The sequence below is a fragment of the Protopterus annectens genome, chromosome 1.part0 (assembly GCF_019279795.1).
Source record: "Protopterus annectens isolate FY-2018-M chromosome 1.part0, PAN1.0, whole genome shotgun sequence".
NCBI lineage: Eukaryota > Metazoa > Chordata > Ceratodontiformes > Protopteridae > Protopterus > Protopterus annectens.
The window spans coordinates 352,106,596-352,120,094 of record NC_056725.1 but is presented as its reverse complement, the minus strand read 5'-3'; the positions used below and the strand labels follow the sequence as shown (position 1 = coordinate 352,120,094).

Below are 13,499 nucleotides of genomic sequence, written 5' to 3'. Positions count from 1 at the left end.
GGCGTCCTATTGTGACATGAAGTGAGATCAACCACCACTGAAGGTCCTTTTTGCAAGAATTTGTGATCATTATAGTGTGAGTCATGGGGAGCTCTTGGTAAAACCATTGAGTGAACAACAGCCACTGAAGTACCCACATGTGCATACAAGCTAGTGGTATGGCTAGAATTGCTGCTGCCATCATGCCTAATAATTTCAGAACTTCTGATGCTGGTGCTCTGTCTTTTTATATCAGAATACTGACATGCTGACGAAGAAGAATGACTCTTTCTATTGGAAGCCTTAGTGTGGTGGTGGTGTCCAACTCTGCCCTGATAAAAATGATATGCTGCGATGGTGACAAGGCAGATTTTTCTGAGTTGATTGTAATGCCCAGATGATTGCAGAGTGACGGAGTGGACTCCCTGGTCTGAATGAGTTGATGCCTGGTAGCGGCGGTAAAGAGCCAATCGTCTAGGTACAGAAGCACCTGGAATCCTGCACATCTCAGGTGAGCCGTGCCCACTGCCATGCATTTAGTGAACACTCTGAGGGCTGTAGTGAGACCAAAGGGCAGCCCTCGAAACTGATAGCGATTGGCTCCCAGCTGGAAGCGCAGGTGATCCCTGGATGGTCTGGCCATTTTATGTGGTAGTATGCATCCTTGAGATCTATCGAGCACATCCAATTGTCTTTAACTAAGAAGGGAAGTGTGACGCCCGTGCCCTGGCCCAGCAATAAAGGAGCCTCAATCCTCACCACTAACACCAGAGTGGGCATCTCATATATGAGGAAAGGATAACAAATAAACACAGTAAAGTGCAACTTCCCTTAACAGCACACAGAGATCACAGTCAGTCTGGGGCTGGTTGCTCCCTTGCTCTCCAGGTCCCCAATAAGACTCCCCACTGGCACAACTATAGGGTCCAGATCTCAGCCTAGTGGGCAAGCCAAAACCTCTAGCACCCTCTCTGTCCAACCAGTGCGTGTCCCTGCCCAAGTAGCTGACACACACACACACACACATATATATATATATATATATATATATATATATGCACTTTGAGATAAGACTTTATACAACCACACAGACACTCCTGGGGAAGGCTGGCAAAGGTTCTCCAGCCGTACCCCTTTCTCCCAGACTATACAGTAGTACCAGCTGCCACCACCCACTAATATTTATCAGCTACTCAAAGGCCCTTAAAAGGGTGCCCAATTATTACTGTGCAATATTATTATCCAAATGGTAGTTGTGACTAAACAGTCAAGGCTTCTTAGAGCGACTCGGTACAGGATCAATATAAGCATGGAATGTACTCTTAGAGCTTAATTTATCTCTACACAAAACAGCCACAGTTAAAAGGGTTTAAAAATATTTAATAATAAATAATTAAAAACACAAGACCATACTTTCTACTACATAGTGCTAGCCAAGAGTTTAGAAATCACAGAGAAATACTTAAAATAACACAGTAGTAAAGTTCTGACATCACAGAAAAACAGTCTAATCTTTCTAGTTCCTAGCTATTTCTAAAAGAAAACACAAGTCTAAGATAACTTACATATGAGCAAGACAGTGCTGTGAGTTGGATGATCAAGACAAAAATGCTTAATGCCTTCTGATTCTCTCTGTTTAAATTGCTATTGCAGTCCTGATTCCCATTACATCATTTGTTTACACTTTCCTGGTGTTCCCAGGCTGAAAGAAACTGCATTTACATTCTTTTATACCTAGGCAGAAACCAGAGCAGTAAAGGTCATGTATGCATGCAAATTCTGGTCATTACCTTTAGCCTTAAAACAATAGGCAGGAAGCATGTATCTAGCCCGTCCAGAGCCGAATTGTAAACATCAAAGACAGTCATGAAATGCTTGACTTCGCTTTCTTACAGTAGAGGGCAATGTTGCTACATTATTTTGAGTTCAGCATTTCACAGCATATTGTTTCATTTAAGAAAACAAGCCTGTAATTCAACATTCATATTTACAAATGACAGAATTATGTATAAAATCCTATCTGGCTAGGCTGGCACCCTTCACACATCTCTACCAGTCTTCACAGGAAGTATAGATAGAAGCGTGACCACCGAAACTTCTCTTTCTTTATGCATTGGTTCAGTCTGCTGAGGTCCAATATGGGTCTCCAGTCCCCCATCTTCTTTGGAATCAAAAAGAATCTTGAGTAAATTCCAGATCCTGTCTGGTCTACTGGGACTGGCTGGATGACTCTTTCTTAGCAAAGTTTGGACCACTATTGTTGCCTGTTCCCTGTAACTGGGTGGAACGTCTGGGAGGGAGTGTGGCAAATGGAATGAAGTATCGCCTGGAAATGATACTTTATACCTAGCTGTCTTTTCTTATTTTGAGCCAGGCATCTGGGTACAAAGATAAGTGACCCCTGACTTCTTCCAGAGCAGGACAGTTGGGCCTCCTCACAGGGGCGTTGGTAGGGCTTCCCAGAGACGTGATCTTTGTCACCCTGGTGTTGCGGACCCCCTCTGCCGCGAGGGAAGCATCTTCCATTATTGCCCCCTCCTCTGCCCCTGGAGCGGGGTTCACCACGTCTGTCCTGAAAGGTTCCTTGGGCTTTTCAGAACTATATTTTTCCTCCCCTTTGGCCTTTAGGGTAGGATCGGGTAGGGGTGGAAAAACAGACCTGAAAGCAGACAGAGTCTTTCCGTCCTGTTCACACCTGGTTAAGGTTTCCTTCACTTTAGGCCCAAAAAGGGACGAGCCAGCAAAGGGAGTGTTCACGAAGGATGACTTGAAGGGCTACGCGAAGGAACACAAGCGCATCCAGGAATGTCTCCTAAGACCAATTTCTGTACCAGCTGGCCTACTCGTTCCATCAGCTGCATAAGAGATGAGGCGCATGGATGAGTTGACAACAGAATTGAAGATAGCAAGCTGGGCAGCAAGTTTGACGGAAGCTCCTGCAGCTACTGTACCCTGAGAGTATCTCCTAACTCCTTAAGGAGATCTCTTTGTAACCTAGTAAAATGGGTTAAATAGTTTAGTGAACGGAGAGCAAAGGTCGCTGAACCAAACATGTGCTTCCCATATCTATCCATAATCCTGGAGTCTCTGTTAGGAGGATGGATAGATGAGGAAGTCTCAGACATTTCCTTTTTGGTGGCTGCCGCCACCACCATGGCATCAACCAGAACACCTTTTGTTAAAAATGTTTTGACAAGGGGGCAGAAATGAATTTATTAGGTTTTCTAGGGATAGGCTGCATAGTATCTGGAGACTTTCACGCCCTTCGTGAGACCAGCTGCATCAGCTCATTGAAGGGCTGAGACACCCAAGAGGTGGAAGGCTGAGACCTGAAAGTCTTCAGGAGAACTGATTCATCCTCAGTAGGGCTTTTGGACTGGCAGTCACCCCTCTGCCTTAGGATCTCAACTATCTCAGCAAATGAGATATCCTCAGGGGAAGACCGTGGGGACCCTTCTGACTCATCTAAGTCAGTATCTAAAATTATCGACAACTTCAACAATAATAAAGTACTAAGCCTTACCTATAAAAATTCAGAAGGCTAGACAGACCATACAGAAAATGACTATAACTATCTAAGAAAACAGTAGAAATTGTGACAAAAGGTCGCTGAATAGCACACTGTAATTTGAGAAAAAAAAACTATTAAACTAGGCCTAAAAAAGAGGCCACTAGAAATTTGTTAAAGCACACTAAATGGGAAGGGAAAACACACTGAAAAGCTATAAGAGCTTTATCAACTATCCTAAACTATTCTATTTAACTAGTAAAAATGTTCAATAAGTAAGTAATGAAAAAACAGCTTAACTGGCCCGAGCTAAATCAGAACCTCCGATCTGTTGCAGAGGCAAACTAAACCTGGGGTAATTCCAGGTGCATCATGGGATAGGGACTTGGCCTAGAGCTATTTGAAGACCTCGAGCTTTGCAATTGGCCGTATCGGAGCAGAGGGATCGGGCTCCAAACCCATCAATAAAGAATGAACGGCGAGATTGAACAACTTCACATCACAAGTTAAACAAGTCAGTATTGCCTGAAAACATTAAGATGCCCACAAATAAACTAGTAAGTACCAAGCATGAAAGCAGATTTCCTCTCCCCAGTTTGGGCACCTAATTCAAAGCAGCAAAATTTGAACCTAACATGGATGCACCTTAACTATATATCAAAAGTGAAAACAGAATGAACCTGGAAAGTGCGAAGATAACCATAATAAAATTATGGAAGACAATTTCATTACTATCTTCTCAAAATTCACACTCTCTGGATGATGTTAGCAATCTCTATGAGTATATCTGCAATAATACAGGAAGTCTTTACTCACATTCTAATGACAATACCTTCACATTTCAGTAAACAGTTCCATGTACAAATCAAAATACTAACAGGAATCTACATCCACATTTTAAAATTAAAACTGGCAAACCTTTAACTCTGACTTCCTTAGGTTTCTGTAAATCTGTAGTGTTATTCCTTCCTTTTAATTCTTTAGCAGAATATCATCAGCAAGGCCCAGACTAAGGTCTGTTCATATCCCAAAAACTCTTAACTGCTTTACGTTACTAAATGGTTAGCCAAAGGAGAGAGGACACTTGACAATCTATCTACAAATGAAGTCTAGAGAGGGTGTGGCTGCACAGCAAGGTGTGGCCTTCTGTCTTTGCAGTGCTGCTGCCAAGTGGTTGCACATGGGTACTACATTCTACAAGTTACAGCAGCTGCTCTGGATTACATGTATTCAATAGCTTAAATAGCTTGACTCCTCTTTATGGTACTGAATACAATGTCCTACAGTGGAGCAAAGATCAAAACAATAGCTACTTTCCAGTAGTTGGCCTTCAAATGACCCAACACCTAATGTCAACAGGGACACACTCCGAACGTGAATAAACAAGAAGGTGGCCAAAGCAGTCAGCTGATGAGGAAGGCTAGGAGTTGGGTTCAAGTCTATGGCAGAATAAACATGCAGGGTAAAAGAGTCTTCAGTAGTTGTGAAAATCATGTTAATGTTAATTGTGCAGAACTGCATCTGTTCATCTTCTGATGATACAGAGCATCAGTCAGTACTTAGTAACAGACTGGTCAGCAGCAACAGCCACTAAATAGACATTTACGCACGACCCACAGATCCACGTTAGTCATATTATTGTTATTATTATTAATAATAATAATGTTATATTACCATATATTATTGGTACTACTATATCAATATTATATTTTATTATTCTATATTGCATGTTACTAATTATATCCTGTCATAAGACGATTTAAATTAACGTTTTTCTAAAAGTACATATAATGTAAGTTATTTTAAACTAGGTAATAACATCATCATCCAAACTGTTCAAATAACAGCAAATTGTTCCATTCCAGAAAATCTTACCAAACTTGTAGCTTGCAAACAGATACTACAATAATCCCAAGATTCACAAGCTTTCATATCTTCTTTCAGCTCACAGATCTCATTTTCTTGCAAAGAATATACAAATCTTGAAGCAGGTTGGACAGGAGAAGAGAGCTGAAATGAGAAACTGCTGGCACTAAAGACAGGATTGGGTTGTGGTTCAAAAGCACGTGCCCATGATGGCAGCTAAAAAAAAAATAGGAAATACACTCATCATAACTAATTTTAAAAATTTTCCAGCAGCAGTATGAACAAAATCATTAATACTACGGCTGTTCACATCACTTAAATAGCTGAAGAAGAATAAAGTTCATTAATTTACAACATGAGATTTTTCTAGCTAATTTATTTGTAAGTATTCACACCTAACATATTAAAGGTTTCTCTCTTTCAAAATAGAATCAATGTTATTGCACCTGGCATGGTGGAAAAAGCATTGACAAAGATGGAAGGACCAACTGAGGAAAAAAGGTGCAAAGCACACAGGAGAAAACCAGTTCAACTGCTAGCAATAATCTAATCCACAGAATAAGCAAATTATTATTATTTTTTATGGATTTTGAGTCGCTTCATACTAAAGATGTTAACTTCTCATTTCTAGCAAGGTGCTGTAACAACCAAAAAGAAACATTACACAAATAGATGTTCCTGGTACTGAGCTAAGCTCTGGGTAGATCCACTGTGAACAACGGAAAAGAGAGCTTAAGCCCAAGAAAGAACCCTAGCCCATTACATTCACACATGTGCCACACTGCAGTTATACTTAAAGGGTAACTATTTAAAATGTCAAGACTCGCTTCACTGACCTCTGAAATATGGAATGGCTGAAAAAAGCAGACTTACATACACCAAGTCCAAGATGGCCATTTCTCAGAATATTCCCTTTTCTTCAAGATACAGTGATCTTGGAGCTGGAATATAGAAGTTCCAGAGTGTGTGGGGGAGTTTACCCACAGCCTCCTTGGTAAAAAACAGGTTTAAAGGAGAACAGCGATGTCCGATGTTCAATCTTCTGCATTTTTGGACTTTTTGTTTTTTGGTGTGGGTGTGTGTTGGCACTCAGAGTTACGTTTGCCAACATTTCAATAGGGAGCATATTTAAAGTGATCCCTGTATATTTTTTATAAGCACAGTCCATAAACAAAAAAAAATGTATTACAATAAATCTCGGTCACAGTTCAGCAACCACCAGCAGAGAACATGTGCAATACCATAAAGTAAAACAAATCCAGCTTTACCTTGACCACTTTAACTGCTGCTGGGGACTCAACTGGAATGGCAGTTAAGTAAAGATGGCCCCAGTTCTTCCAAAGCAGGAGACAGTGGCTCTGAAACTGCTCCATGTCAATCAGCTTACTGTTTGCATCCAGGCTGTAAATGAGCTCCCAGTTCTCCATGCTGCAACAATCGACTGTAGTCTTCATTAGCTATAGGAAAGGATACAACACAGAACTGAAGAATACAGCTATAAAATTAAACGAGCTACAGTTACACATGGCATTCACCATAACAGTGGATCTTCAAGACTATTGTCTTGCAACAGAAGCTTACTAAAAGGATTTGTGATGTCAAACAGTAGGATACCTTAGTATTTTTTATTCTAGCTTTCCTCGTGGCAAGCTCAACCATTCATTGTTATTATTGATACAAAATATCGTCCCTCTATTTCTTTAAGTTCTTGTCTGATTGAAAATCTATTGGCCTTTGCAAACAGTAACATTTGGCAAACACTTGCTAGACCAGATAGTCTATCCAGAGAAAGATAAATTGAGAAATACTGGGGTTCACTATACAAAGATCTCTTTCAAACGTGGTGTAGGAAATCGGGGAGGGGGCTATTTTGATGCAAAAGGAAAATCTTAAAGATCCATTGTTAAAGTGCATGCCTCCCACAACAGTAGTATCTTACTTCAAAATGCTACCACAATGGACTTAACAACAGGGTAGCATCAGAAACAGTAAAACAGCCTGTGTTTAGGCAGAAAGTACAGTTCAGTGAGGGCTTAAATTTTCACACTCATTGATGCCCTTGGTATATTTCCACTGTACTCTTTCCAGTTTACTCATGCTTGTCTTCTTATAAGGTTTCTATATTATTATGTCATACTCAAGTTTGAGTCTAATGTAACTTAACAGACAATGATTTCATCATTTTGATTCCCTAGACTTTATAAATCTTGTGTTATACAACCTATAGTTCTATAACCATCATTAACCAACTGGTTGATATGATTAGAAAAACCTAAAGCAGGATCTACCCATATGCCAAGGTTCTTAAATGAATTTACAGTTTAAATCACTGACTGCTGTATTACATATTCACCTTTCAATTTATGACTCCCAAATCTCATATGCTTAGTTTTTAATTCACGCAGCTAAAGAACCTTCTCGAAAAAGCAGGACAAAAGGAGTTGGTGTTGATAATGGGGGAAATATATGCTGTTAAATGTGCACATTAACTCTTCTGCAAGTAGTGAAATAGTCTTAATACTGATTATCACACTTTAATTATGTTTGAAACATATTGAAAATTAGGCTCCCTAATGATGTTACAAGACTCGTAATTGCAAATCTCAGAATTACAAAAATAAAATTGAAATAAATGAGAACAGTGAATGCTGAGATTCACTATACTCATTTAAAGTTGTTTTTGTAAGGAGCAAGCCCATCTCTACCCCCTCAATGTGGGAGACTGCACGTCCCACACCCTTGTATTTATATATACTAACTCTGACACTGCTAAATCTCAGAATCAGTATACATAGATTTTTGTTTTAATTCATTCAGTCTCACTATTCTAGGACATGTACTAGTGAGTCTCAGAAATAAAAATTATTATCGATGAAATTCATGCAGTTTCAATACTGGAATCTCTGTCAAATAAATGTACAGATCCACTGACTTCACTGTACGCTGTCTTATAGGGTTACAGTTCAGTACGATACAATATGACAGCATGTTATCCTCATGTCAAAGCACAAGTAATTCATCTGTTTTTGCCTTTCTCCAACATCAGAATTATAGCTCAGCCATCTGCTGAGTCACTTTCCTGAAACTTGTAGAGTACCTTTAATGCATTGTTCTTTGCTATTGTGATTGCTCTTTTAGTCTCTTAGTTAACCAACCAGTATCGATTCTTAGCTTGGTCCAACTTTTCTCTCTCCCACTTTTTCCTGCACTCCTTTCTTTCGTTGACTTCCTGGATTTCAGCATTCCACCACCTGCTTTCCTCATGTACCATATTTCCATACCTGGCTTAGCTCCACGTATGTTCTGTAGTCCTCACATATGCTATTTTGAGATACTGACATTTGTCTTTGACTCCACCTATTTCCTTCTCTTCCTGAAGTGCTAGTGCCCTGAGCATTCCCTTGCACATTTGAGCTTTCACTCCAGTCAGCTTCAAGATCCTCAGCCTAGTCTCTGTTCATCTTACAGCCCTCTGTGACCACTACTTGCATCTGATTGTGGCCACCAGTGGTTTATGTTGGGGCTGATTTTCACTGACTGATTCGATTACAGGGCCTTTTGCAAGACAACCTGAGTTGCATGTTGGTTAGTCTTGTATGTGAACTTGTAACTCTCTCTTTTGCTGAACCATGTGTTGGCTCCTGTCAAGTCAGTTGCTAGACAGAAATTTAGAATGGCTTGTCCTTCTTTATTCCTGTTGCTCCACCCACGTGAGACAAAAAGTCCTCATATATTCCATCCGTCCTGATGTGAGCATTTAGGTCCCCCATTATCAACACCAACTCTTTTTGTCCTGCTTTTTCCAGATTGCCCTTCAGCAGTCTGGATTAAAAACTATGCATATGAGATTTGGGAGATATAAACTGCATAATAAAGCATCACTCCCGAGGACTGTAAGACTGTGATGATAGCAATGCTGTGCCAAGGGACAGTAATTTTTATGATTTCAAAACAGAAGAACCTTTTTGGATTTTTCAAGGGTACGGCCATCTCTTTGTAAATAAAAAACTCAACTTAATCAAGTCAAAAATCTATGAAAAGATAAAGAGGAAATCTGCCGAAAACACCCATCAAAAATTCATACAGCACAATATAATAGATAATTATCTAGTTTCATTTATTGCATCCTCCTTTATCAACTCCTGCTTTTATAGTATTGACTTTTTGTTTATATTAAGCTCTTAAGTAATTTCTGTAGTCTTTACTTGTTAGGTGTGAAAGTTTATCTGTCATGGATTAGAATGGGACTTTTTGGACCACTGTAACTGATAAACAAGCAAGCAAAAATATAAATAAACTAACATTTGAACCACTTACGTCACATGACCACACTTCCAAAGGAAGTTAAATATATCACACTGTCTTCTTGCTTGCAAATTTGGTAATCTTAAGATTGTGCAACATTATGTCTAACTGCATTACAGTTCATTGTACAAGATTACATACCTGATTTTGAGACATGAATCATTATTACCCAGTGTGTATATTTGTATGTTCTTTCTGACTATCTCATAAATGAGGAAGCTTGAAACATTTTCACTCATTGATTGTGTTAAACGATACTTCTTATGTGGCAGTATGGTTACAAGACACCAGAGCACTGTACCCTTTTTTTGGGGTTTCCATCATATTTCAGAAACCTGACACTTCAAGTCCTGGAACTATTAGGAATTAAGTGTGACTGGGTAAAATATATATGAACCCCCCCCCCTCTGAAGTACAGCAACCTCAGAGTTAATATACCTAATAGGGGGTATGGGGGTATAGTATGCCATATTGTGGGTTGCAGGGGGTCTGCCATCCTGCAAAAAAAAAAAAAAAAAACACCTTTAATGGGTAACAAGTTTTCTGCTTTGCAATTTTACCTACAGGATCCTATTTAATTAATTAGAATTTTATGGCTCTCACTGTTGAGTCTGAGACTTTCAATAGGTTGCCATCTTTTTTCAGCAGATAGGCAAGAAAAAATACTGTCTCATCTATTAGACAAGCTTCATATTGTGATGATATCAGCTTTTTTTCTGTTTTGTACACTGTTTGTAGCATGGTCCTGCTAACACCATCTTTTTGCCACTCTGGGGTCAGCTTATCTTTCACTGTTTTTTTTATAGCATTAACCAAGATAATACTTCATTTTTAGAAATCTAGCATGTCCTGCACTGGTATTTTCACCGCGTTTTCTAAAAAATAAACTCAAAGTATAGCTTTGAAACTGGAAGACCTCATTGTGTTTCATCTTACCTCTCAACTATCCCTATTTCGAAGAAACATTCATATTTTCAAGCCTGATTTACCCCTGCACACGATGTACCTATGTTCAGGGTTGATTTATCTTCACACAACTTTTCTCAGTCTCTCCTCATCACACATGATTTCTGAAGCTGTCTAATACACAGAAAATCATATTACATGATCAACATACAAGTGGCACCAGTAATTTAAAGACAAGGCCACTCATCTTACATATCTCTTTTTCTTAGTGAAAATGAATAACCTTGTACGGAAGAATTTTGCAATGCAGTTCATTAAAGTCTACAGATTTTACACAGTCTTTATCATAATGTGCTTATCCATCCATCCATCCACAATATTTTTCCATTATGTTTGTCACACTGTTTTTTTTTTTTTAAACATTTGTTTCTGAAGAGTATCTCACGTGCTTACTGGAAGCTGGAAGAGTTATATTCTATCTGGTGCTCACATTTTATGCTAATTAGATGTCCACATTTTTGGCCGTCTGTACCTGCTTTTCAAGGGCCTTTGTACTTATTTTCAATTTTGCAGGTTGTTCAGTATCTGCTTCATATGGCTGGATGCCTCCTCTGGTCACTCTGTTTAACATAATTAAAATAGTATTTTTTTTTACCCGTTAAAGTTAAGTACAAATGTATTTGATGACAATGTTTTTCCAAAGTGTGCTGCATCTCATAATGGCAGAAAACATAAAACAGAAGTGGTGGTACCTGGGAAATGCAGAGCAATACCGAGTGAGAAGCAGTGGCATGGTCTGAAAATGGCATTAATGACCAGAAGGTGATATAAGGCTCAGCACAAAACATGGGATCCTACATGACTGAAGACATTTATCAGCAGCATTAAGTGGACATTTTAAATATACAGCTATGTGAAAGTACAGACAAGTTTTTGCAGCAGCAATATGTCATGTTTTCAGCAAAGCAAAAGAAAACCAATGGCAAAAACATACCTACTCACATCCCTACCTTATACATCACCTACCTTTATTAATCTCAACTCTACACTAAGAAGCAAACAAGAAATGTCCTAAACAGAACTGCCAACTTAATGTAAACATCCCACAAAATACTTACCACCGCATTTTCCTAAAATATCTTAATGGCTTGAACTTCCTATTTAACTACTCCCAACTCACTGCAGTCCATAAACTAATACACTGCCCTGAAAAATGTCCATCTCTACAACATACAATTCAGCCTTACAAGTACACCCAGAACCCTCAGATCCAGCAAAAAAAAAACACTACTAGCTGTCACAAATGAAATAATTCTGATGGTTACTCACTTTAGTCTTATCATGTTACAGAAAGCTACAACTCCATCCCTTTAGAACTAAGACAACTAGACAAACTAAATGTATTTAAACATTCACTGAAAAAACAATTATTAGACAACTGGCTATGCTCCTGCACAGCTCCAGGACAGTATAAAAATATTACTTATAAATACTCTTCCCCCTCTCATATAGAGATAACCTTTTTCTAACCTAGATATGTCCATCCTTTCGCCCGTCCCTACCTTACCTATCATCTCTATCTCTGTCTCATGTTTCACCGAATACTAATATTTTTTATAAAACAAACATACTAACATCCAAAACTGTAAATTCCTCTAAAACACTAACCTACTTACTTTACTCATGAAAACTCAATTTTTACAATAGTTAAATGACATAACATCCTAAAACATGTCTAACATATCTCTAAAGGGTCCACTTTGTAATTTCGGAATACTGAAATCCCGAATTTCAGTATTCTGAAACCACAAAGCCGAAAACCCAACCAAAACTCACAAACTCGAAAACACACAACCGTGAAATTCAAAATCCGCACACATACAGCACACACATAAACATACACAAAACTCTCCCCCACAATCAAACAAACTAATCTAAACTACATATAAACAGGGGGCAAGCCCCCCCTGCACCCTCCATGTGGGGGGCTTCACCCTCCACACCCCACTACTTATATATTCTAACTCCGAGATCACACAAACAGTAACACAAACGAAACCCACACACACATCTTACAGTCCCTCAAACACACACAACAGTCGCAATACACACTTACACACACTAAACTCCTAACCAACATACTAACACGCACAAACTTAGCAAAATAAAACCTAAACATCCACATTCCGTACCACCAGAAGCCGAAATTCGAAATATCTGTACTTCGGTATTTTGAATTTCGTGCTTCTGCCGGTTTCGGAAATGTGAGTGTTCGACTTTGTAAGTTCAAAATACTGAAATTCAGGATTTCAGGATTTTGAAATTACAAAGTGGACCCCTCTAAACATATATATCTCTATTATTTATATATATTCAATTTCAATACATACGATGTTTACTATGTTTGACATTTCAACTACAGATCCTAAAGTGTACATACAATGTTGCATATGTGGTTCACAACAAAAAATGCCACAGTGTTTTAATATATGATGTAAAGTGATTGTCTTCTGCATTTTGTAATCGTAAAAACTGTCCAGCTTTTTTTTTCTCCTTGTACAATGAAAATATTATATTATTTTACTTTATCTATATATTTTTTTAGTTTTCCCTGTACTTCTGTCTATAATAACTATGTAGCTTTTCTCCTCAGTCCTCCACTGAAAACAGGATCAATCTCAGTTGGGCTTTCCCAGTAAACAAAGATAAATAAATAAAATATTCTTCAACAGCTGGTTATACTGGAAGACAAAGTAACAAGAATAATATTGAGGTTGCCCTGGGTACTGGAAGGTGATGCAGGGATTTTGTTACACATAAAATATACTCCTGATTTTTTTTGGTACTTGCGTACTATCGCAACCACATTCTCAACACAGTCTTGAAGCAGAATCAGCATTTTCTATACAGTGCAGTGATGAACCCTGAAACCTAA

General features: G+C 38.7%; 1 protein-coding gene across 1 annotated transcript in view; it reads right to left on the bottom strand.

Moving 5' to 3' along the window:
- The window catches only part of LOC122792270 (prolyl endopeptidase-like), a 315,525-nt gene extending 308,713 nt beyond the window's left edge, over positions 1-6,812 (bottom strand). The window contains exons 1-2 of the mRNA XM_044060028.1: positions 6,622-6,812; positions 5,363-5,569 (exon numbers count right to left, since the gene is read on the bottom strand). Coding sequence (XP_043915963.1) covers positions 5,363-5,569; positions 6,622-6,807 — 393 coding nt within the window. The 5' untranslated portion in view covers positions 6,808-6,812. The remainder of the gene's footprint in view (positions 1-5,362; positions 5,570-6,621) is intronic.
- Between the last annotated feature and the right edge of the window lie 6,687 nt (positions 6,813-13,499).